This window comes from Xyrauchen texanus, chromosome 7 (assembly GCF_025860055.1).
Source record: "Xyrauchen texanus isolate HMW12.3.18 chromosome 7, RBS_HiC_50CHRs, whole genome shotgun sequence".
NCBI lineage: Eukaryota > Metazoa > Chordata > Actinopteri > Cypriniformes > Catostomidae > Xyrauchen > Xyrauchen texanus.
Genome location: NC_068282.1, coordinates 43,350,399 through 43,377,478, shown reverse-complemented (window position 1 = coordinate 43,377,478; position 27,080 = coordinate 43,350,399). Strand labels below are relative to the sequence as shown.

General features: G+C 37.1%; 1 protein-coding gene across 1 annotated transcript; it reads left to right on the top strand.

Moving 5' to 3' along the window:
• The first annotated feature begins 3,896 nt into the window (after positions 1 to 3,896).
• Positions 3,897 to 25,250, top strand: pa2g4a (proliferation-associated 2G4, a). The gene is made up of 13 exons (XM_052131047.1): positions 3,897 to 4,100; positions 6,209 to 6,337; positions 7,256 to 7,361; positions 9,284 to 9,353; positions 9,486 to 9,578; positions 9,711 to 9,774; positions 10,138 to 10,216; positions 14,339 to 14,417; positions 14,590 to 14,723; positions 20,370 to 20,464; positions 20,565 to 20,692; positions 20,786 to 20,839; positions 23,915 to 25,250. The coding sequence occupies exons 1-13, from the start codon at positions 4,016 to 4,018 to the stop codon at positions 23,975 to 23,977; spliced, it is 1,179 nt and encodes a 392-aa protein (XP_051987007.1). The 5' UTR covers positions 3,897 to 4,015; the 3' UTR covers positions 23,978 to 25,250.
• The last annotated feature ends 1,830 nt before the right edge of the window (positions 25,251 to 27,080 follow it).

Below are 27,080 nucleotides of genomic sequence, written 5' to 3'. Positions count from 1 at the left end.
GGGTCGGAATATCACGCGCCCGGTCCCCAATCGGCCTGATGAGGCGCCGATATATATATATATATATATACACACACACACACACACACACACACATACATATATATATATATATATATATATATATACACAAATGCTGTTCCCTATAAGTACGGGCTCCCCATCATTTGTACAACCTCCTGCATTCAGACCGTTATAATTTACCATAAAGTCACAAGCACTTTTATTATAAATAAACTCCCTTCCTGATGGGTTCATAAGGAGTTAATTCATACTATTTGACTATAGTTCATTAATTCGATATGAGTGCTCTCCTCCTGGCTAACACGAGGATCACTCACTGCAGAATACTCATGTCGTTCGCCATCCCACAAGACTGCGCCGCCATGTTTCCTCTCTGGGAAGTTATGCCGTGTAGTGTGGTGTGATGTGATAGAATTCTGTTCCCCATATGAGTAGCAACGCAATGTGAAGTGTACTGAGTCATAAGGGAATGTCTTATGTACGTAACCTTGGTTCTCTGAAATGAAGGGAACGAGACATTGTGAATGCTGGCCGCACTACATTCTTGAGGCACAAGCGATGTGCTCCTTGTTCACAGTCAGAAATTATGAGGAAATGGTGTATGCACACCTGTTTTTATAGCGGACAGTTTCACGACAAAACAGGTGGGGGTCAAACACCATAGCCAATATTAGAATATTGGCATTATTGTAGAGGTTTCAACTAGGTCGTGTAAGAAGGCACGCCCCATATGCGTAGCTACACAATGTCAAGTGTACTGAGTCTCAGGAAACCGAGGTTTTCTATGTAACCGAGACGTTTTCAGGGATACACAGTCAAGATAGGGGTGAAAAGGTTGAGACGTGAGCATAGGCGGTAATCGCGGGGGGGTCAGGACCCCCCCATCTGAGGGTTGTCCCCCCCTAAAATATCATTGAAATATGTGTATTGTAAATAATATAATGATATATTCTTAAAATAATTGTTTAAGAAATAAAATAATTCTAAAACATATCACCACAATTAGTAATTCATTAAAAACACTTAGTAAATTATACACTCTAATATCATCTATAGACACTAAAACAATAGTAGTACCAGTTAAACAATGGGAAAAAGATCTCAATATCTACACAAATGAGGAATTGTGTAAAACAATTTGCAGAAACACTTTTATCTTAAGTACAAACATAAACATCCAGTTAATTCAGTATAAAATTATACACAGAACTCACATAACACTGCGTAAGATGTTTAAAATGGGATTAGTAACTTCAGACAGATGCAGTTTAAATACACCGGACACTTACTTTCATGCACTCTGGCTATGCCCACCGGTTCATCAGTTCTGGATAGATATCGTTAATAAACTATCAGAATTCTTTAAAATTACAATTAATGCACTCCCATTATTATGTCTTTTAGGTGACACATCTCAAATGAACCCCTCCTTTGAACACTCAAAACCTCTGCTCTTATCTCTAGCTATCGCCAAGAAAACAATACTACTCAATTGGAAAAATAAATACCAAATATCAATTACACAATGGCTACATCTACTAAGGGATCATATTATTAAAGAGAAACAAACGTTAGCAATTAAAAACCAACTATACAAATTTAATAATATTTTCAATCCATTGCTCTCATCCTTAAATATTGATTAGAACTAGCTAGGGCGTTGATGCCTCAACTAAAATCTACAGTCTTTGGTATATAGAATGAATTAATAATAAGGATATTCAGTATGCATTAATACAAACTATCCCTATAATAAATAAGTTAAGTAATTAATCTAAATAAGAGTGTTATTAAATACATCATTCATGTGTGTATATATGTGTGTGTATATATTATGACAAGTTATACTCTTCATTTTTCATGTAAAAACCGCATATTAATATTATTATTATTATTATTATTATTGTTTTTTTTTTTTTTTTGTTTGTTTTTTTGGAGATGGTGGTAGTAGGGATGGTGGTATTGATATTATAAAACCATTTATATTCCCAGTAAATATAAAGGACCTGGGCCAGGCAGCTGTTCTAGGTGCTGTTGGTGGGTCCGACTGGCACATCTTGTCGACATGGTCATTAGTAACACTAGTAACATGCCCATGCCCCCAATCCCTTCCGTCATGCAAAATAAATATGGTGGACAGATATCTGGGCTGGATGTGGTGTATCTGGCTAGGGAGCTAACCAGTGCACACCAGGGTCTAAGCCACAGATTACCAAAGAAAAAAACAAAGAACAGAAAAAACAAGGGAAAGAAAAAGGGGGGCAACCAAACTTGACTTATGTCCTGTCAGGTCACAACCAGACTAGGTGAGCTTGGTCTGGAGGTGCCTGTTATGGTGCCCCATCTTACTCTGCGGAGGAAGACTCAGCGAAACATAGAGGCGTAACTGTTGAGGTTGGGTGTCGCTGACGGTGGGGGGTCTATGTCGGGGAGGTCTGTTGGTTGTGCTCACTGGCAGCAGTAAAATGGCTCCCAGCCCTAGAGAATAGTGTATATTCACAATAATTTTATTTACTGATCTATATGTATTATTATAATTACTATTATTATTATTATAAATACAGTGCTACCACTACTCCTACTACACCTATTATTATCATGAATGCTGTTTGTTGCCACTGCTACCGTTACTATCGCTACTATTTTTATCTTTGTTATAATTATTATTATTAGTATGAATACTGCCTCTACTTCTACTACTATTACAATTACTATGAATATCTCAATATTGCTTCTATCTAAATCTCTAAAATATCCCATTGCTTAAACTTAAAAATGTACCTGCATACATCACTAGATCGATATATTTATATTTAGCTTTTTTTTTTCTGTCGTGTTTTTTTTTTTTTTTTTTGCTGGTTTTTGTTTTGTTTACTTTGTGTGTGCTCCATGTACGTCTTTCTTTCTTTTGTATGTGTATATAATTCACTGATTTTTTTTTATCTTGTATAAACTACAATGTTTTGTTAACTTGCAATAAAAAATAAAAAAAATTTAAAAAAATAAATAAAATAATACAAATGCAAACGGGGCAACAACAAAAAAACCCTTGGTGTCCCCTTCAAAAATTGCTCTTGAGAATTGTTATGTTTATTGTCCCCCCAACATTTTGATGAAATTTTCGCCCCTGCGCGTGAGGTCTGTTTCCTGCTAAATTAAAGCTTAAAATGTAAAAACACTGACTTTCCGATCCAATCCTGCCAGATTGTCTACATTAAATGGCATTTTGATGACATATGAAAGCATAAAACGGAGTAGAAGTATGATCAAGTAACTTTTAAACAATTACGATTATAATTTTTTTTTGTCTAAAGTTTCTTAATAACGTGTTTGCCGTTCTCTATTAGAAATGCCACTCACGCGATCTATGCAGGTCGAAAGAACCGGAATATTGTTAATTCTCTAATCATTAAAAAATTCAGGATGCCCACGCCGTATCCTGCAAAATTAATCAAACTCTAATGCTATTTTCACAACTTTACGAAAGTAATAACTAGAATTTGTCCTAAAATGCCCCATTTCAGACGCACGCACATAAAGCATTTTCACACAAAGTTGACATTTACATGGAATTATAGTCATAATACTTTTACAGAGTGAGAAAAACTTTTTCGGCTGTTTAGCCTTGACAAATTAATCTTTTGTTAAATTAAACAATAAATTAATTAATTATAAAGTAAAATATATAAAACAATATACATTTGTATCTATTATGTTATAGAATATTTCACAGCGATCAAAGACTTCTATAATATATAGAAAAAGGGATTGTTCCCTTTTTTTTTTGGAAACTAGCCTCGGTTGGTTTTGGCGCCAGTCTTTATTATGACGACATCGTAGACGCGGCTGCGTGGTAGGCGTGGCCACGCAGAGTGTGGAGGCCGTGGGCGGAGCGCGACGGTCGATGAGCCGCCTGGTAGTAGCGTGACTGATTTCTGCTACCCCGCTCATCGGATAGAGGAACAGAGACATATCAAGAAGCGGTGGAACGATGTCCGACGACGAACAGCAAGAGCAGACCATCGCCGAGGACTTGGTCGTGACCAAGTACAAGATGGGCGGTGACATCGCCAACCGTAAGTTTGACGTTTGAGTGATGGAGGTGCTGGGTCGGTGTCACGGGCCTCCACGCTGTACTCACTCATACCATGTGAGAGCAACGTGGGAATGAGATCCCAGTGTATTGGCCTTATGCTACATGCTTCCACATAAGATCCCTATATATATATATATATATATATATATATATATATATATATGCATGCATACATACATGGCTTTACCCCAAATTTATCTATAAACCTTGTGCGATATGCTGCAGTCCTTCATTTGTATGGAGGGACTCATGCTGGAGTAATGCTAACTAGCTTTAGCCCTCCGTGCATTTCAGTGCACACTTGTGGAGTGTGGTAGGGGCATATGCAATGACATATATTATTAGTGAGCTGTCTAAATTAATATGTTTGCCTACTTTTGTGGATCAATAACTTGACAAGAAAACTTGCACATCCTATCTGTCACTGTCCACCCATCGCGCATTGTTCATACAGGTAGTGAACAACATGGACACAAGGTACAATCTCTATTTCAGGATGAACTAGAGCTCTCTTGAGGGGATGCTGACGGGGCTTTTGACTTTGTCAGTGTAGGGCAGCTGGTGTCTGTGACTGGATAATTGTATTTTTGGAAGGGTAGCTCACTACTTATAGAACTCCATTAAGGGTTCAGTAATTTAAAGTTTGTGACATTACTCAAACTTCCGTGGTCATTAATGAGATAATTCAATAATTATTTATTTTTATTTTTTGACTCTCCAGTTGTTAATTAAAATAAAGCATAAGTATCAGAAAGGCATTTACAATGGAAGTGAATGGGGCCAGTCTATAAACATTAAAATACATACTGTTTCCAAAGTACAAGATGTAAACATTATACATGTTAACATGATATAATGATAAAAGTGCTAACTGTATTTGTGTTAAGTTATATCCGATACAAGGAGGGTGTCATTGTCATGACAACAAAGATGTAATATTTGATAGAATTCTTACTCACCTTATCTGTGTAAAGTTATATCACATTAAAATCATGTAAACATTTATATTGTTTATGTGTTGTGGCTATACATTTGTGACCGTTTGTATACAAGTTTTTATGGACTGGTCTCATTCACTTCCACTGTAAGACCCTCACTGTAACCACTTATTTTATAAAGGAGGAATGAGTTGAAGTAATTTTGGCGTAATCAACATTATTACACAAATACTGTGAAGTGAGCTTAAAGGAGTAGTTCATCCACACATTTTAATTCTCTAATCATTTACATACCCTCATGTATCTGACTTTCTTCTGCATAACATAAATGAAGAGTTTTTGAAGAAAATCTCGGCTCTGTAGGTCCAATGCAAGTGAATGGTGGCAAAAAAAGGTGAAGCTTCAAAATGCACATAAATGTAGCTTAAAAATAATCCATAAAACTCCAGTGGATTAATCCATATAATCAGAAGTGATATGATCAGTGTGAGTGAGAAACATATCAATATTTATTATCAATCTGCACATTCACATGCTTCTTTTGGTTTTGGTGATTTGCATTATTCTTGCATATCGCCACCTACTGGCAAAGAGGAGAAAAACTGACTTCAATATTGAACTGCTTCTCCCACACACCTGCCATATCACTTCTGAAGATATGGATTTAACCACTGGAGTCTTATGGATTACTTCTATGATGGCTTTATATGCTTTTTGGACCTTAAAATTTCTGGCCACTATTCAGAGCTGAGATATTCTTAAAATCTTTGAGTTCAGTAGAAGAAAGTCATACCCATCTGTGATGGCATGAGGGTGAGTAAATGATTAGATAATTAACAATTTTGGGTGAAATATCCCTTTAACTTAAACCTTTAAAACGCCAATTAATTGCAACATTACTTGGAGTGGTAACAGGTGATGCATTACAATGTGTAAAAAGAAAGTTATTCTTGCTGTAATCAACAAAGTCTTCTACAATATTTGCAAGGTAACTGTGCCACAGTTATACCTCAGTATTAATGGTACAACAAAATCTTGGTTGTGCGTTCATACCACTTCATGGTATACATCATCATACCTCCCATCCATATGACTCCATAGTTTCTAAGCTTCAACTTGCTCTCATGAATTGTATTGTCTTCTCTTGCAGAGGCACTGAAGGTGGTCATTGAGGCAGCCACACCAGGCGTATCCGTTCTAAGCCTCTGTGAGAAAGGAGATGCTTTCATCATGGCAGAAACTGGGAAGATCTTCAAGAGGGAGAAGGACATGAAGAAAGGTGAGGGGGAAAAAGTGATGTCGAAGGTCTGGAGGAGTGATATGACATCTAAATGCAGCTAAATGCTTGTGGTTTGTACAAGAGAGTGAATTATCTGAGCTATGGCATTGGTTTAAATTAAGTAATGCTTTATTGAGAGATGTTCCAGCTATTGAAGCTTTCAGAATAAATCTTCTGCAGGCAGTAGCGTAAAGGAATGTTCCAGGTTAAATACAATTAAAGCTCAGTCAACAACATTTGTGGCATAATGTTTATTACGACAGCAAATTATTTAGAGTCGTCCCTCGTTTATTTAAAAAAAGAAGCCAAAATCATGGTTGCAGAACGGCACCTACAATGGAAGTGAAAGGGGCTAGTAAATGAACTTCAAAGCGCATACACCATTTCAAAAGTATAGCCACAAGAGGTAAGCATTAGGTGTTGACATGATTTTAGTTTGAAAAAACATGAGTAAAAAGTGTGAAAAAATTGCTTACTGGGATTGTAGGTTTTAGGGTATGATGTCATCATGACATCAAAGTTGTAATATTGGATACATAGATAAGGTTATAAAGCGATATCGCACCTAATGTTAACGCATATTATGTTTAAGATTTGAGGCTGGATTTTTGAAATGGTGTATATTTAGGCATTTATGGATGGTCTGCATTCTCTTCTATTGTAAGTGACTTACTGTAACTGATTTTATTTTTTAATAAACAAGGGACGAGACTAAATCATTTTTGGGGGTAATCTACATTGTGGCACAAATGCTGTCAATTAACCTTAACTTGTATTGAACCCGGAACATTGCTTTAACCCATTTTAGTTACAGTCAATACGTTTATATTTAGACAGGTTTTATTTGAAATATCTCTCTCCCCGTACATTACACAGAAAGTCTTTTTGTTGAGAATTGGTGGTTGTCCTTTCTTGCAGGCATTGCGTTCCCCACCAGCGTGTCAGTCAATAACTGTGTCTGCCACTTCTCTCCCCTGAAGAGCGACCCAGACTACACGCTGAAAGATGGAGATTTGGTCAAAATGTAGGCAAACCCCTTATCCAGTTTACGGCTAAGTTTGTCTAACCTCCCCATCTCTTTTCCTTCCTCTCCTTCTTGAAGTCACTCCCCCTGCTCTTACTCAGCCTGAAATTTCCCATCCAGTCTGCAGTGTTTTTTTCCATTAGTGACTTCCCAGTGCTGTCTCTCTCCCAACTGTCTTCCTGCTTGTTCCCTGGTTTTTTTGTGATTCGCAAACGTGCATGTAAATGTCGCAATTAACATTGAATGTTTATTCAGCGATTTAATCACTTTTAAAGACCCCATGAAATCGTTTGTCTGTTAATCTTTTTCCTGTGTCGATGCGTTTTCCATTGAAACAGGAAGTTGGGGCCGGTCCATTTTTAAAAGTTATTAGTTTTTATCATTGTCTGGCAATATCATGATTTGCTACTTTTTATTCACTGACTAGGGCTGTGTATTGATAAAGATTTCTCTATTCAATTTTAATTCACAAGTTCTTGACATTCTTGATTTGATTCAATTCTATATCAATTCATCTGGGTATATTTCAGTTATAATGTCTGTTTTGCTTACATATGAAAAAATCTCTCCCAGCTACTGCTGTTAATTATACTGTGGACCTTATAATTTAGTACATTACGAAAATATGAATTTTACAAATTTATATTTTTTGTTTTTCATCATTTTAGTCACATTCTAGTTTAAAGTGTCATTTATACTATTTACAACCATTTACATTGATTTGTGGAACACGTGCTAAAAATCGGTACTGTCTCTTTAAGAAAACCGGCAGTTCTGTAAAGAGCGTCTTTGAATGAGCGCATGTTAACTAGAGAGGACTCAAATGGCTTCTTTACCTCTGTGCTATTTGTGGTTATAAATAATTATAACACGGGAACGAGTCAGACCAAACTTTTACCCTCAACATGCACTGAAAGGATGCTGAGCTTCTTTGCGAGTGAAAATCTGAACATTTACCAGCCAGTGGCTAATCACAGATATTTAAAAAATCCCCTTTTCTCCCCAATTTGGCATGACCAATTCCCACTACTTACTAGGTCCTCGTGGTGGCACGGTTACTCACCTCAATCTGGTTGGCAGAGGAGAAGTCTGAGTTGCCTTCACTTCTGAGAAGGTCAATCCATGCATCTCATCACGTGGCTCGCTGTGCATGACACCGGAGACTCCGCATGTGGAGGCTCATGCTACTCTCTGCGATCCACGCACAACATACCACATGCCCTATTGAGAGCAAGAACCACTTATTTGTGACCATGAGGAGGTTAAACCAGGTGACTCTACCCTCCCTAGCAACCGTGCCTATTTGGTTGCTTGAGACCTAACTGGAGTCACTCGGCACACTCTGGATTCAAACTCACGACTCCAGAGGTGTTAGTCAGTGTCAATGCTCGCTGAGTTACCCAGGCTCACAATCACAGATATTTTTAGTCGCATAGCCCGACATTTGGTCTCCTATGCGAGTGATATACTCGCATTGTAGAGAGCTGTGCGTATAGTAAAAGATTGATTTTGAGATTTAAGAATCAATATCAAAATAGTTCAAATGAAAATCGCAATGCATCAGAAAATCAATATATTTTGCCAGTTCTATCGGTGACCAGTGTTTTTTATAATTTAGCGAGAGGGTTAACAGACATGGACTTAAAACCCCAAACTCTAGGTTAGATTTCATGGGGTCTTCAAATACTGTGTATTAGTGTATTATTTTGAAGATGCTCAAGGTTATCACAGTTCTGATTTCTGAAGTTCCACAAACGTTTGAGCCTGTTGTTTCTCTGAATGTATGAAATATGATGAGAATTATGAAGGCATTTTGCTACTATTTGTTGCTATCTTCATGTAAAAAAAAACTTTTCCCTGCTCCCTTTTGTCCCTGTTTCCCTCTATTTCCTTAACTCAAAGTTCTCCTTTTTTCTCAACAGAGATCTCGGAGTACATGTGGATGGCTTCATCACCAATGTTGCCCATAGCTTTGTTATAGGAGCAACTAAGGTGTGTACATGCAAAAAATGTTCTCACACTGATACAACAGTTATAGAAGTTCAAGTTCAATTTAATAGCTGTTTGGACATCTTGAAGTTATTTTCTTAAGTAATTAAGTCATACTGGTTTGATTTCTTGTAGGAAGCACCTGTGACGGGAAGGAAAGCTGATGTCATCAAGGCAGCACACCTGTGTGCTGAGGCAGCTTTGCGTCTCGTCAAACCTGGCAACCAGGTTAATGGATATTTTGTTCAAGGGTTGAGAGTTTGATCTTGTCTTACAAATAGTTAAGGAGCGCACCAGTTGCCATCACCTCACATGCAAAGTCCTTTTTGTCTTCTCTTTCTGTCCCATTTGCCTGTGCAGAACACACAGGTAACTGAGGCCTGGAACAAGATTGCCCAGTCATTCAAGTGTAATCCAATTGAGGGTAAGTTATCTCTTATTTCATTTGGGACAGCCCCACCACTTTAAAAACAAACTGTCATTATCCTTCCAGAGAGAGGATTTGTATTGTAGAGTTAATGTTTTAAGGTGTGACTATTCCGAGTACACTTAATTCTCATTATTCATTACTTAACAAAACTGCGATTAAATGCTCATTATTTCTACAAAAACTGCATTCATATCTGCCATTTGCTTTAATAACATTTAATCATATGACAGATGACGGACATGAAAGGAAGTGAACAACCCAAAATACTTTTGAAGTCAACAGGAATGTCTGGCTGTATTGTTCACATTGTTCATAGAAACATTTTCCATTATTCAATTTGACTCTTGTTTTTCATAGGAATGCTTTCCCATCAACTAAAGCAACATGTTATTGATGGAGAGAAGACCATTATCCAGAACCCTACAGATCAACAAAGGTATAAACTAGATGGACAAGCAGGCTTGAAATGCCATTCTTTACCTCATGGTTCAATTTTGATTCTTGGGCTCTCAATTTATTTTTAGAGCAAGTTAATTGTTTTGTAATTAGTGGTGCTTGCTTAGGTAGGTATCACTATTACTGTTGCTCCTACTTAGAATATAATACTAAAGATTAATCTTTGGCACCGAAAAGAATAGTTCACACTAAACTGAAAATTCTGTCATCATTTACTTACCTTATGTCATTCTAAACATGTATGACTTTCTTCTGTGAAACACTAAGGGAAATAATTTAATGGACATTGTGTTGCTGAATTCAATACATAATACATAGTGACTCATTATTGATGCATAATAAAGCACCCAAAGGTTGTCCATGCGACTTGTTCGTCATAAACCAAGTCTTCTGAAGGTAAAAAAAAAAAAAACACTTCATGATGAACAGACCGTAATTAACCTCCTGAGACTCGAGCGTGAGTGCTGTGCATTTTCCATTTTCTCTCTTCTCGCTTTCATTTGTAACTAGTAGCACCTAATAAACATGCAAAAAGTAAATTGATGGCATCATATGTGGACAGCGGTACTAAGTTGTGAAATTTTTAATAATACCAAGCTATAGAAAGTCTGATTTTGTTGGAGTGTTGTTAATGTTTTTGTGATGTTACAGACATTGAATCAGAATAATTTATGCTAATTTCTGATGTAAAGGCAAGCATCATCCAATCACTGCCAACAAATTCTGAGTCTATGTACTACCATTGGCCCATGTCTGCCAAACATCATCTACAGCCTGAAACTGAACTTTTGGTCGGATTTTAGGAGTGAATGGACTTGGAAAGCTGTAGGATGTCCACTTGCTCCATATTTAGTGAATTACTAAATCATCAGTATGCAGTTTCTCTGAACTGGTCTCAGAAAAGTTCAAAATGACCCTTATTTTCATCCTAACTCCATATAAAAAGCCTCTGAAAGCAAAATCTTTCAGCTTTTGGATGAACCCATTAATTCTCAATGTGAAAATGCACTGTAAATATAGGATTTCAAAGGAAAAGAGGCACATTAGTGTACAATGTGTTTAGTAGCCAGGCGTTTTGCAATAAATTGCTAAAATAAAATAAAAATGGCGTATTGGATGAAACTAGAGACTAATCTTTTGACTCAAACAGGTTTTAATGTAAAAACTTCATTCGGTTTCTTACCAATTGTAGTTTTCTTGGCGTTTCTCCCAAAGACAAACTCCGCTGTGATCAGCACCATGTTGTTTTGTCACATGACTATGTCGAAAGTTTAACGTTTTACTGACAGCCTGGAGTTTTCGGAACTGAGATCAGTCAGTTTAAATGAATTTAAGTTATGCGTTTTGTTTAACAAAGCCAAAGTACAACTTTCATACATGTGTTCACGGGGTTGCATGAGTTTAAGGGTGTTTTCAGACCTATAGCTCATTTTCTTTGTTCAGAAACGCTAAAAGTTTTAACCGTGCATTTTCTTAGTTCCGTTCAAAAAGTCAACGTTTCAAAACCGACCAAATCTGTGTTAATAAAAGTCACATGTGAGCAAACATCCCCATATATTTGTCACCATGTTTGTGCACTGCTCTGGGATTTAGCTCATATGTCAATATACCGGTTAAATTAAAAACCTGTACAAATGTGTCAACCGTTACAAATTTTTTTATCATTGCTTGCCACGGTTATGCAAAATGTAGGGTTCTTAGAAGGTTCTTCTCTGAATTTAACTTTTTCAAATATAAGTCCTGGAAACTCTTGAAAATAGCAATTTTTACCAAGATGTGCTTAAAGTGCTTGAATTGTTGAAATTCATTAAATACGTTGCTTAAATCATTTAATTAATTACATGTATTTATTTTCGGAAAAGCACGATGTCACTGCTACAGCCAAACACATCCCCATCTTCCCGCTTCTTGCTCTCTCACAGGGCTCTTGTCATGAACCATAGAGAATAAAAGATTTCTTTGAATATTTTTTTGCATTCTTCTCTCTCTCTGTGTGTGCTGTATGCTTATTCAGAACTGCTTAAATAAAAATACCGGATGATTTTCATGACTGTCAGATCAGTTAACGGTTCAAAAACCTACTGTACATTCTTCTGCTGGTGCAGAAGAACGGTATTAACACACTGTGACAGTGTTTCGAGATGCGCTATTCAGTTGCGTTTGTAGCTAGAACCATGACCAGTAGTCAAATTGAAAATATATAAGTTGTCAATTGCCTGAAAAAAATCCTTGTCCCCATCATCTGGTACTCCACTTCTATGACATTTAACGTTATTTACGTGTTTGTTTTGTACTTCTATTTAATACAAATATTAGTGCAAGGCCGAACAGGTGTGCAAAATTTGATTATGAATTGCATGATGTGCTGAACGACAAATTTCTTCTCAGCAGAGGGTTTTATGCTTCTGGTTTTTATAGGGATATTGTTTGGTTCGTTGGTCCTTTGGATCAGACTGCATTCTCACCACATGTGAACCGCTCCTGTGTTCATTGACCGATCAGAGTGCAATTTCCATGTTCACATACACTGGTGGCCAAAAGTTTGGAATAATGTACAGATTTTGCTGTTTCGGAAGGAAATTGGTGCTTTAATTCAACAAAGTGGCATTTAACTGATCACAAAGTATAGTCAGAACATTACTGATGTAAAAAAACAGCACCATCACTATTTGAAAAAAGTCATTATTTCTAAACAGGCCCCATTTCCAGCAGTCATCACTCCAACACCTTATCCTTGAGTTATCATGCTAAATTGCTAATTTGGTACTAGAAAATTACTTGCCATTTATATCAAACACAGTTGAAAGCTATTTGGTTTGTTAAATAAACCTTAACATTGTTTGTTTTTGAATGTCCACAGTATGCAATAGACTGGTATGTCTTAAGATCAATATTAGATCAAAAATTGCAAAAATAGAAACCGCTTTCTCTAGTAACTCATCAGTGAATCATTGTTTTGAGGCTATACATTGCTTGAAATTGCCAAGAAACTGAAGATATCATACAAAGGTGTACACTACATTCAAAGACAAAGGACAACTGGCTCTAACAAGGACAGAAAGAGATGTGGAAGACCAGATGTACAACTAAACAAGAGGATAAGTACATCAGAGTCTCTAGTTTGAGAAATAGACACCTCACATGTCCTCAGCTGACAGCTTCATTGAATTCTACCCGCTCAACACCAGTTTCATGTACAACAGTAAAGACTCAGGGGTGCAGGCCTTATGGGAAGAATTGCAAAGAAAAAGCCACTTTTGAAACGGAAAAAGGAAAGGTTAGAGTGGGCAAAGAAACAGACATTGGACAACAGATAATTGGAAAAGAGTGTGAAGGATCTTAACCCCATTGAGCATTTATGGGATCAGCTAGACTGTAAGGTGCATTAGAAGTGCCCAACAAGACAGCCACATCTATGGCAAGTGCTACAGGAAGTGTGGGGTGAAATGAGTATCTGGACAAACTGACAGCTAGAATGCCAAGGATCTGCAAAGCTGTCATTGCTGCACCTTGAGGATTTTTTTATGAGAAGTAATGTAAGAAGTTCTGAAAAAAATAAAATAAATTGTAATTGCCATTTTTCACGTTATTAATGTCCTGACTATACTTTGTGATCAGTTGAATGCCACTTTGGTGAATAAAAGTACCAATTTCTTTCCATTAGAGCAAAATCTTTACATTATTCCAAACTTTTGGCTGCCAGTGTATGCCTAAATGAGCTGAACTGAGGGAGAAAACACACCAGATTCCCAAAACAAATACTCCAAACGAGCTAGGTGTGAAAATTCCCCAAGTTGTTATTCACTTTCAAATGAAATCATTACTGAAGTCTATAACAGCGTTGAAAATCATCATTAAATGTCACTGGTTTTTGCGTCATGACTTCTTGACATTTTGCTATATATATATATATATATATATATATATATATGATTCCTAATCTTTCAAAATACAGTTGTGACTAATGCACCCACCTCTAGTATTTATTGTACTACATTATCGAACATATGGAGCATTGCTTAATTCAAATTGTTTTTGAGAATTCTTTAGAATAAACCTTCATATCAAGGCCTTGACTGGTGGTTTGTTTGTCTCATAACAGGAAGGACCATGAGAAGGCAGAGTTTGAGGTTCATGAAGTGTATGCCGTGGATGTGTTGATCAGCACAGGAGAGGGGAAGGTAAATGATGTTCCCACACTCATGAATAATATCTATTCTGCTTTTATATAATCCGATTGTCTCAATAGACTCATAGGAGTGGTATACATACGTCTACCATGATGGAGACTAAGCATTATGCCTATGAACAAAATGTTTATGTGGCCCCTGCTTTTTTCAAACTCTCTTTTAGGCAAGAGATGGAGGCCAAAGGACAACCATCTATAAACGGGACCCCAATAAGCAGTATGGACTGAAGATGAAGACCTCCAGAATGTTCTTCAGTGAAGTGGAAAGACGTTTCGACACTATGCCTTTCACTCTCAGGTAGCTTACACGGTTTCCTCCAGTTTCCTGTCCGTTTATATTCTTTGCCATTTCATTAAGCAATAGACAAGATTGAAGCTATATTGTCGAGCTTCCATCGTAGCACACATGTCTTTGTTGATATGATAAGGATTTTCATTTACAAACCAATTTTTTGTTTAAAAAAAATTATACATTTTAATTTTAGCAACATATTTTATGTAAAAAAAAAAATCTATAATTTTCATACATTTAATTACTTTTTATTTGAATTTTGTGTTTTTTAAATATACAAAACGTTTGTTATTTTTTTAATTTGCCATAATAGCTGGAAATTATACAACTATAATTTAACTGTATTGTTATGAATTCATATGCTGGTAAACAATGGCTTATGGTGCAAAACATTCACGTGTCATTCTCAATTTTGACAACCTCATGTATGTTATCCAACTAGATAACTTTCCTTGATGACATATTTAGATGATCTGAATTCATAACAACGTTTAACAATTTACATCAAAGAAAGCCTAAGGTTTAAGTTTGCATGACATAAAAACACATGTACATTAACAAAATACGTAAAATGTAGTGACAACATCAACTGGTCCGAAATTTGCTGCTGCTTGCAAATAGTATACAGTTTATTAATACAACTTTTCGGTCATGTGACCTTTGTCAGGTATATAAAAACCTACACAGGTATAATATAGAGTAGCCAATTAAAAATAGTTACCAACAGTCATGGCCAGTGACTATCAGAAAAAAGGTGACAAACTAAACATTATAACATAGACAAACAACAGAGGAATACACCTCCTACTGGACATCCAAAAAAGACAATTAATTGAGCTTCACTATTATTGAACCTGGAATATTACTTTATTACAACACTTCTTCATACAGACAACAATGCATTAAACAACATTGCATTTACAAAACACATCTGAATTTCATCCTCACTGCAAAACATTAAAAGGAAGTTCATCATCAAGACCCATTGGTGCTAATGTTTGGAGAGTATAAATCCAAAGGACTTTGCATCTCTAATATAAGGTCTATGGGGGTATTTACAGTTGTCAGTGTTTAGTTTGTTTCATCAGCGATCTGCATCAAATAAATGAAGAAAAAATGTCCTGCCTCCCCTACAACGTACATCTGTTTCTTGATTTGTTTTTTATTGCACGACGCGACCCTTCTGCTAATACTTGGTAGCAGCTGTTTTGTTTCACATTTTCCCAATGCTGACGTAGAAATGCCACAGTTTCAAATGATTTAAATGAACTGCAACTGGATGATTCATATCTTTTGTCTAATTTAACTTTTAAGGTTCACTATTGTGTTAAGTTATCTAGATGTTTTTCTCACATACCCAAGACTACAAGGGCAACAAATGAATTAAGTTGTTTTTTATGTCTACTCAACATTGTAAATTTAGCTTATGGTTTTTTGTAATGGCCACTTGGAGGTTTATTCCCCCTTTTATCTTTCTATGGTAGAAAGGTTAGGTTGCCACTTATTTTTTCTTTATAGCTATTTTCCATTGGCCAATCTATACTTTTAAATTTGCCTGACAAAGGTTGCATTACCAAAACTTTACATGTATAAATTGTATACTATTAATTGTATAAAAATGTGTGGACCTCCACAAGTCTGGTTCATCATTGGGAGCAATTTCCAAACGCCTTAAGGTTCATCTGTACAAACAATAGTCCACCATAAGCCAGCCTACAGGTTTCAAGTTCACATGGGGACAAAGATCTTACTTTTTGGAAAAATGTCCTCTGGTCTGATGAAACAAAAATTTAACTGTTTGGCCTTAATGTTTATCGTTATGTTTGGGGGATAAAGGGAGAGCCTTGCAAGCTGAAGAACACCATCCCAACTATGAAGCATGGGGGTGGCAGCATCATGTTGTGGGGGTGCTTTGCTGCAGGAGGGACTGGTGCAGTTCACAAAAAAGATTGCATCATGAGGAAGGCAAATTATGTGGATATATTGAAGCCACAGCTCAAAACAAGGAAGTTAAAGCTTGGTCGCAAATGGACAGTGACCCCAAGCATACCTACAAAGTTATGACAAATGGCTTAAGAACAACAAAGTCAAAATATTGGAGTGGCCATCACAAAGCTCTGACCTCAATCTGATTTGAATTTTGAGGGCAGAACTGAAAAAGCATGTGCGAACATGGAGGCCTATAAACCTGACTCAGCTACACCGGTTCTGTCTGAAGGAATGGGCAAATATTCCCGCAACTTATTGTGAGAATCTTGTGGAAGGCTACCCAAAACATTTGACCCAAGTTAAACAATTTAAAGGAAATGCTACTAAATACTTCTGACCTTCTGATTAGAGTTGCAACAGTATGAGATTTTCACGGTACGACAACAGTCTCGGAAAATATCACGTTTACGGTATTACACAATTACTATTATCAGTGAAAACAGAAGGGTTATTTTATGTATTTATTTTTGAGCAAACACTATTATAATTGAAACTTGAAACCATTTTTTTTTTTATTGAAGTATGTTTAAAAAAAAAAAAAGTCACCCTTTTGAAATAGAAAAAAATAAGAAAACTAACAGAATTATAATAATAAACTGAATTATAAACATGAAAGAAATAGCATGTAACTATTAACGTGTTGTATAACAAAAGCATGTTAGTTTACATGTTATCATAGCATGTTAAATTAACTACTCAATGAAAAATAACATCAGCTGTGTGAGCTTTTAAAGTAATGTCCTATATGATTATTAACAGTTAATATATACTGTAGATGCACGACAGCACAGTCAGACTGCTCCTGTCTGTAACTTTATCTCAGTGGTTCTCAACTGGTTTTGCTTCAGGACAGATTTTACATTGGAAATCAAGTGTCGACCTGCCATAGATTAAACATAACCTGTATTTAATGTATCCTGGGTTTCTTTTCTTTTATGTTGCATAGTTTTGTTCATGGTTTTCCAGGACAAGGACATGCATCAAGTGACATTATTTTTGTTGTTGATGTCAACAACAAAATCTACAGGAAGTTGTCTCTCACTCTTTTAAAAATTGAAGAGCATATTTACTTATATGAGCCCATTATTATCCCATTTGTTAACTAATATTACATATTTATACACATATTACACAGAAGGAAAGGCTCCTCATTACCATGGTTAGGTCAGTGTAGCTAGTCTTAAATAATGGTAATAATAATAAAAAGTTATAGTATTTATGAAAAATAAATCTGCCACTGTTGATATAAAATGATGTCTAATAGATTCTACCTTTTTAAATTATTTCATGTGAAACCATTACATCATGTCACAATATAACAATTACTTTTACTCATGTAAAATCCTGAAACTAATTTGTAAAGGTGATTGTGTGTAATTATAATTGTTTTTGGCGCATAGCTTAGTGTTGCTCTTTTCCTCCTCAGTGCTGTTTTGTATGTCAGGGCTGCCTACTGTTTGAGTGGTTCGACTTAACTTCCTCTGTAATGCTTTAAACTAGAAAAGTCACTAGAATTGAAATTGGTAACATCAGTTTTGAGGTCTGCACTCCGCAATATCGAAGGAAGCCCAGTTGTTGCACGCGTGCGCCAGAGAGAAGAGCAGATCATTATCACAAGCTTACACTCGTGCGAATGTGTAGATGAGAAGCATTTAGCTGTTTGCGAGATTATCATTAAATCTGCATCGGCAGTCCTAAATAGTCTATCACTTAGGCGGCCACCGAAATATCTTCAATGGGAGAACCATGGCATTGTTCTTTCCCTACTGTCCACAACCCAGTCTGAATAGACCAGTTGAGAAACACTGCAGGTCGCCAGTGGCTGGCGGTGAAGTCGCTAGTGGGCGTTCCCACTACTGGTTGCCTATTAACGTTTCTAAATGACATTCACGGATGTCATTCCATTGCTGTTGACAGCGAATCTCTTTTCTTGCCACTAAAAACAAACATTTTGGAGGGAAAAGACTAAATATAAATGGAATCAGTACATAAAATGCTTTATATCAAAGATGAATGAGAAACAAGGCGTGCTGTTTGCCATAGCGGCTGTTTATCTGTGGCGAAAATGCAAATGCCGGTCTGTCTGGGTCCACAAAATCCCTGCTATCTCAGATACACCTTTCCATGCAGTATTTTTCTTAAAAATGTCCTTGTACATGGGAAGAGACATATCATAGAGCACTGGAAAATTGCTAACAGCAAGAATTAGCCTTTCATCCATCTTTCCGTTACGGCAGGAGCTGAGAGAGAGAGAGGGAGAAGGATCACGTGAGCTCTCCTGTCTTCTCTCCTATTGGCTGTCGCTTCCGTTAGTCGCTCTTCATTTGAATAAAGTTGAACTTGTCTCAACTTTGTCGTGTTGCTGGACACGCCCACATCTAGTCGCCAATGGTCGCGACAGCTGGTGTCGCCGGAAGTCGCTGTGCTCTCGTTGAAAATGAATGGCATGGAGTCGCTGTCACGCGCGCGATGTTGCTGGCAGTGTGTACAAACCTTTACAACAGGCCTACAAGACCTCAGTCCAGCCTCTCTCAGCCTGTTGCGGACAGTCTGAGCACTGATTGCGATTGTGCGTTCCTGATGTAACTTGGGCAGTTGTTGTTGCCATCCTGTACCTGTCCCATAGGTGTGAACCCTGTGCAGGTTTGTTACACGTGGTCTTCCACTGCGAGGATGATCCAGTGTTCTTCCTTTCTCCCTGTCGTGCTGTCTTGGGCATCTCACTGTACAGATATTGCAATTTATTGCCCTGGCCACATCTACAGTCCACATGCCTCCATGCAGCATGCCTTAGGCACGTTCATGCAGATTAGCAGGGACCCTGAGCATCTTACTTTTGGTGTTTTTGGAGTCAGTAGAAAGGTCTCTTAGTGTCCCAAGTTTTTATAATTGTGACCTTAATTGCCTACCGTCTGTAAGCTGTCTTGATGACCGTTCCACAGGTGCATGTTCATTAATTGTTTATGGTTCATTGAACAAGCATGGAAAACGTTGTTTAAACACTTTACAATAAAGATCTGTAAAGTTATTTGTATTTTTAGAATTGTCTTCTATAATACTGTCCTGAAAAGGAACTTTATATATATATATATATCACACTTTTGACACAAGATAATTGAGGAACTCATACACAACTATTACAAAAGGTGCAAACATTCATTTATGCTCAAGACGACACACTAATATATGCATACTATACTTTATGTAAATATCTGTAATGTAGATTCTGAAGGGCAGTATGAAATAAAAAATATCTCTTATATTTGTATAAATTATGAAAGGGGTGTGAACATTTATGAGACAAAAGATAATCCAAACTTATCTTCTCAACAATATACTGTTTATTAAACCTTCGATTAATGTCTTCCTTTTTTCGGCTTTCTATCTCATTTCTGAACAGCAATCAAATTTGAACAATTCTGTGATTTGCCGACTAAAAACAGCCATTTGGCTCAATGTTTCAGTTTAGGAGACAATGGCTTTTTTTTTAATCTTGAGCCCTGTATAGTGAGCCTAATTTACATAGATATTATATTAATTTCTGAAGGAAGCAGCTGTTTTATTTACATTTGCACTAGATGCATGTGATTGTTTTCTCTACTTTTAAGACATTTTAATGTTAAGAGAATTAGAAATAATTATTTTTAAATAATTGTCTTGCAGGGCATTTGAGGATGAAGGAAAAGCTCGTTTGGGAGTTGTGGAGTGTGCCAAACATGAGCTACTGCAGCCTTTTAGCGTACTAAATGAGAAAGAAGGTGAGTCTTCTCATTGACCCATTTTTTTTCTGCATTGACCTCTTATTTACCTGATTAATGGATAAAATCCTCTTTCTGCCTGTTTTTCCTCTTTGTTTAGGTGAGTTTGTGGCTCAGTTTAAGTTCACAGTGCTGCTGATGGCCAATGGGCCTTTAAGAATCACCTGTGGACCATTTGAAGCAGAACTGTACAAGTCTGAACATGATGTACAGGATCCTGAACTCAAGGTATGATAGACCCATATATGTTCTATATAAATAAATAAAAATTGTTTCCTAACTTTAATGCTTTGGTCTCCTCTCTGTCCTTTTCTATTACAGTCTCTGATACAGAGTTCTGCAAGTCGCAAAGCACAGAAGAAGAAGAAAAAGAAGGTAAGACATGGTTTGTTTTTCACAGCGCTTCTTTTTCCACATTTTGATATGTTACAGCCTTATTCCAAAATGGATTAAATTCATTATTTTCCTCAAAATTCTACAAACAATACCCCATAATGACAATGTGAAAGACGTTTGTTTGAAATATTTACAAATATATTAAAAATAAAAAATGAAAAAAATCACATGTACATAAGTATTCACAGCCTTTGCCATGACACTCAAAATTGAGCTCAGGTGCATCCCTTTTACACTGATCATCCTTGAGATGTTTCTACAACTTGATTTGAGTCCACCTGTGGTAAATTCAGTTGATTTTACGTGATTTGGAAAGGCATTCACCAAGGAATTGAAGTCCAAGGAATTCCCTGTAGACCTCCGAGACAGGATTATATTGAGGCACAGATCTGGGGAACGGTACAGAAACATTTCTGCAGCATTGAAGGTCCCAATGAGCACAGTGGCCTCCATCCATAAATGGAAGAAGTTTGGAACCACCAGGACTCTTCATAAGCTGGCTGCCCGGCCAAACTGAGCGATCGGGGAAGAAGGGCCTTAGTCAGGGAGGTGACCAAGAACCCGATGGTCACACTGACAGAGCTCCAGCGTTTCTCTGTGGAGAGCAGAGAACCTTCCAGAAGAACAACCATCTCTGCAGCACTCCACCAATCAGGCCTGTATGGTAGAGTGGCCAGACGGAAGCCACTCCTCAGTAAAAGGCACATGACAGCCCATCTGGAGTTTACCAAAAGGCACTTGAAGGACTCTGACCATGAGAAACAAAATCCTCTGGTCTGATGAAACAAAGATTGAACTCTTTGGCCTGAATGGCAAGCGTCATGTCTAGAGGAAACCAGGCACCGCTCATCACCTGGCCAATACCATCCCTACAGTGAAGCATGGTGGTGGCAGCATCATGCTGTGGGGATGTTTTTCAGCAGCAGGAACTGGGAGACTAGTCAGGATCGAGTAGTCAGAGACATCCTTGATGAAAACCTGCTCCAGAGTGCTCTGGACCTCAGAGGTCGAAGGTTAATCTTCCAACAGGACAATGACCCTAAGTGCACAGCCAAGATAACAAAGGAAGTGGCTACAGGACAACTCTGTGAATGTCCTGGAGTGGCCCAGTCAGAGCCCAGACTTGAACCCGATTGAACATCTCTGGAGAGATCTGAAAATGGCTGTGCACTGACACTCCCCATTCAAGCTGATTGAGCTTGAGAGGTCCTGCAAAGAAGAATGGGAGAAACTGCCTAAAAATAGGTGTTTCAAGTTTGTAGCCTCATACACAAAGACTTGAGGCTGTAATTGGTGCCAAAGGTGATTCAACAATGTATTGTGAATACTTCTGAACTTTTTTTTCTTTTTTCTTTTTTTCTTTCCGTTTTTTATTTGTAATAAATTTGCAAAGATTTCAATCAAACTTCTGTCACGTCGTCATTATGGGGTATTGTTTGTAGAATTTTGAGGAAAATTATGAATTGAATTGATGAATTCGTAACACAAAATACATCAAATTAATTTTCCATAACATGAAAGTGGGTACCGATGCTGTCAAGCTCCATAAGTGACACAAAAAGCACCATTAATCTTCCATAAAAGTAGTCCATACAATTTATGCAGTATTTCAAGTCAACTTAAGCCATACAGTAGCTTTGTGAGAGGAAGAGACTAAAATGCAAGTTGTTATGCTATTTTAGCGTTTCAGAAGGCTTTAAAGGGATAGTTAATCCAAAAATTTAATAAAAGTAAATTCTTTCATCATTTACTCACCCTCATGCCATCCCAGATGTGTATGAATTTTTCTTCTACTGAACACAAAGATATTTAGAAGAATATCTCAGCTTCGTAGATTCATAAATATATGTTGACAAGAATTTGAAGGTCCAAAAAGCATATAAAGGCAGCATAAATGTAATCCATATGACTCCAGTGGTTCAATCCATGTCTTCAGAAGTGATATGATAGGTGTGGGTAAGAAACAGATCAATATTGTAGTCCTTTTTTTACTATAAATCTCCTCTTTCACTTCCACATTATCCCGCTTTTTGTTTTTGGCGATTATTTGTGCATATTGCCACCTACTGGGCAGGGGGGAGAATTTATAGTAAAAACTTAAATGATAATCTTTTTCTCATCCACACCTATCATATCATTTCTAAAGAATATGGATTTATACTTTTATGTTGCATTTGTGCTTTTTTGGACCTTAACATTTCTGGCCACCATTCTCTGAAGAAGGAAATTCATTCACATCGAATGACATGAGGCTGAGTAAATGACAAGAGAATTTTCATATTTGAGTGAACTATTCCTTTAAATATTGTGCATGAGTCATATGGCCTTTTTATGGAGCTTTGACATTTTTGGTGCCCAACAAAGTCCATCCACAATCACTTTCATTGCATGTAAAAGATCAGTGTGAACCTTCTGCCTAAAGCCCAAAGTATACTTCGGTCAGCAATTTTTGTCATCTGCAGAGTGCTCGAGCACTGAACGCATGCAGTCCAATCTTTTTTTTATTTTTTTTTATTGTGCATGTGCTTTGAGTGCACAGAGTGTGCATGCGCCTGTAATTATTTGCAGTAATTTGAGCCATTGCACTCACGAAGAAGCACTAGAAGATGTAATCACTGATAAACAATAGAAACTAATGTGGAAACGGCAACATTAGATGTGCAAGTCAAGAGCTTGTCTGTGAGGGGGTCAGAAGATACCTGTATTTGTATAACTTGAGTCCCAAGAATATAAAGACATCTCTGTGTCAACTCCTGAGGAGAAAGAGTCCAGTATCTCGTAGAAGTCATTGCACGTATGCGCCCAACCGCCTGTGCATGTGCGCACAGTAAAATGAAGTATACTTTGACTGGCTCACGTTCGACTGTAAGCACACGTTATGCGTTTGCGTCAAAACCGAAGTATTCTTTCGGCTTAGCATCTCCTTGAGTTCCACAGAAGAAAGTCATACAGGTTTATAATTTCACAAGGGTGAGTCAATAATTACAGAATTTTCATTTTTGGGTGAACTATCCCTTTAAACCCCTTTTCTGTCTATTATATTCTGTTTTATAGGCCTCCAAAACTGCAGAGAATGCTACAGGCCAACCAGCTGAGATAGAGGTTGCAGCCAAATAGAAGCAACTCGACTCCACATTCTCACAAAACCCTTCAAAGAGCAAAAATGTCAAAAATTTCAGTCTTGCCCCACAGTTTTAACCTCTTCATCATCAAGTCTTTGATCTCAAGTCTGTTAAAAACATGTGTGTTTAACAGATTTTTTCCCTCCTGTCATGGAGAAATGTGTCATTTAGAATTGGACTCCCAAGCGAGTGCAACAAATTTGTACTTTCATAATGAATCTATTTACTCTTTTCAAGCACTCAATTTACATTTCAACTGCAGCGTAATGCCTTTTGCAAAATGTAATTAAAAAGCTTCGCAATTCTTTTGTAGAGTTGCGTTTTTCACAAACATGTAATGTTGACAATGATATCATATGCTTTGGCTGGACATTGGAAAAGCTAATTTTTAAGTTTCAACCCTGAGAAACCACTAAAAAAAAATGAAATCTTCCTCAGCTGAAAAGTACTTCTTAATTCAAATGGTAGAGAAGTTCATGTTTTACAGGGGTATCGAATTGGAACTCTGCATAGTATTCCTGCACACCATTATTGTGAAGATACAGGAACATAAAAAACACTCTTCACTCAAACTGCCATCCCTCTCTATTCGTGTTATGCTGTGTTTTCATCTGAAGAACATGTTTTAAATGCTTCTCGTTCCCTTACCCACCCACTTCCTCTTTTGCTTATTGAATGTCTTCTCATTAAGCTTCTGTTGATGATACAGGGAAATCTCCCCAACAAATTTCAAGATGTTATCACTCAAGGTAATAGAAAGCAAGTTTTATTAGGGGTTCAGTAAAGGAAGTGTTCCAAAATACACTAAAGCTACTTCTCTTGACCCTCTGAAATGCCTAAACCGAATGAAGAGGTCTATATCTTCCACTTCTCAAGGGCAAACAAATCACTTTCTCTACTTCTACAAAGCAATAGAGCCTAGAATGAAAATTTAGCTCACAACTGGGCATGAACTTGAGGATTTTAGGAGCTTTTGAGGCATTCTGTAATTAATGGGAATGGGAAGTAGCTGTAGAACAATTCTGGATCGGACTCATTTTTGGGTTTTAGTTGAATTTGTTCATTGATATTTGGTTTAGTCATAATTTGAAATGTTTTTTTTTTCCTGCTCGCTTTTTGCTCCTGGATTGTTATCTTAGACAATGTCAAAAGGTTTATGTGGGAGAGGAGGCCAGAGGTTTGAGATTGACACAATCTTGTTTTTGTAGTACAAACCATCATATGGGTCTATTTTACAACTAATACAATAAAACTAAACTTTGGATACATTTTTCTTCAGGGATGTCTTCATTAATGGTGGAAAATACACCATATGCCATGTATTTGCATTGTTGTTGTAGGCCTATCAGGATTGTTCTAAATGACAAATAACCCATGAACGTTTGATAGCTATAAGAGGCAGATGCAATGACTCTGTTTTGGTGGTTTTGTGTCGATAATATATAAGTTAGATAATTACACATATGTAGCGGGTTTCTGTATATTTAATTGGGAAATAGTAAGCTGCACACAGGGGGCGCTGTGCGAACTAGATATTAAAATCTCATAAAGTTCATTCAAGTCCGAAGACTTCAATTTACTGAAGCAATTTATTATTTAAATCGAAAAGACTGGATAGTACAATCGATAAACTCTTGACTATTAAAAACTCTGCCAGTACAGTAAGACAAAATACACAGCTGAAATATCTTATGCAGTGTTTCTTCTAAAACAAGATAAAAATGTATATTGCTTTAAGGATTTTTTTAAAATATTTTTACAGAAAAAAAATTAAGAATAAGATTTGTGCCCTAATATAAAATGTCTTACAAGAGAGAAAACAAATATATGTTTATTTTCTTGATAAAAAATAAGAGTGGTAAAATTTCTATAAAAATTATTTTACAGGTGAAACTCGAAAAATTAGAATATCATGCAAAAGTTCATTAATTTCAGTAATTCAACTTAAAAGGTGAAACTAATATATTATATAGACTCATTACAAGCAAAGTAAGATATTTCAAGCCTTTATTTGATATCATTTTGATGATTATAGCTTACAGCTTATGAAAACCCCAAATTCAGAATCTCAGAAAATTAGAATATTACATGAAATCAATAAAAAAAAGGATTTTAAATACAGAAATGTCGGCCCTCTGAAAAGTATAATCATGCATATGTACTCAGTACTTGGTTTGGGCCCCTTTTGCATTAATTACTGCCTCAATGCGGCGTGGCATGGATGCTATCAGCCTGTGGCACTGCTGAGGTGTTATGGAAGACCAAGATGCTTCAATAGCGGCCTTCAGCTCTTCTGCATTGTTTGGTCTCATGTCTCTCATCTTTCTCTTGGCAATGCCCCATAGATTCTCTATGGGGTTCAGGTCAGGCGAGTTTGCTGGCCAATCAAGCACAGTAATACCATGGTCATTGAACCAGGTTTTGGTACTTTTGGCAGTGTGGGCAGGTGCCAAGTCCTGCTGGAAAATGAAGTCAGCATCTCCATAAAGCTTGTCTGCTGAAGGTATGCATGAAGTGCTCTAAAATGTCCCGGTAGACGGCTGCGTTGACTCTGGACTTAATAAAGCACAGTGGACCAACACCAGCCGATGACATGGCTCCCCAAACCAACACAGACTGTGGAAACTTCACACTGGACTTCAAGCATCTTGGATTGTGTGCCTCTCCATTCTTCCTCCAGACTCTGGGACCTTGGTTTCCAAATGAGATGCAAAATTTGCTCTCATCAGAAAACAGACGTTGTTTGTTGTTCAGGAGCGGCTTGACAAGAGGAATACGACATTTGAAGCCCATGTCCAGGACCCGTCTGTGTGTGGTGGCTCTTGATGCAGTAACTCCAGCCTCAGTCCACTCCTTGTGAAGCTCCCCACACATTTGAATGGCCTTTTCCTGACAATCCTCTCCAGGCTACGGTCATCCCTGCTGCTTGTGCACCTTTTTCTTCCACACTTTTCCCTTCCACTTAACTTTCTATTAATGTGCTTTGATACAGCACTTTGAGAACATCCAACTTCTTTTGCAATTACCTTTTGAGGCTTTCCCTCCTTGTGGAAGGTGTCAATGATGGTTTTCTGCACAACTGTCAGGTCAGCAGTCTT

What these genes read in the sequence shown, in the direction of transcription:
- pa2g4a (XM_052131047.1), top strand. Translation starts at nt 4,016, where the DNA reads ATGTCCGACGACGAACAGCAAGAGCAGACCATCGCCGAGGACTTGGTC. An exon ending in GATGGAGATTTGGTCAAAAT is followed by an intron (nt 7,362 to 9,283) that starts GTAGGCAAACCC and finishes TTTTCTCAACAG; the next exon opens with AGATCTCGGAGTACATGTGG. An exon ending in AGAAGAAGAAGAAAAAGAAG is followed by an intron (nt 20,840 to 23,914) that starts GTAAGACATGGT and finishes TCTGTTTTATAG; the next exon opens with GCCTCCAAAACTGCAGAGAA.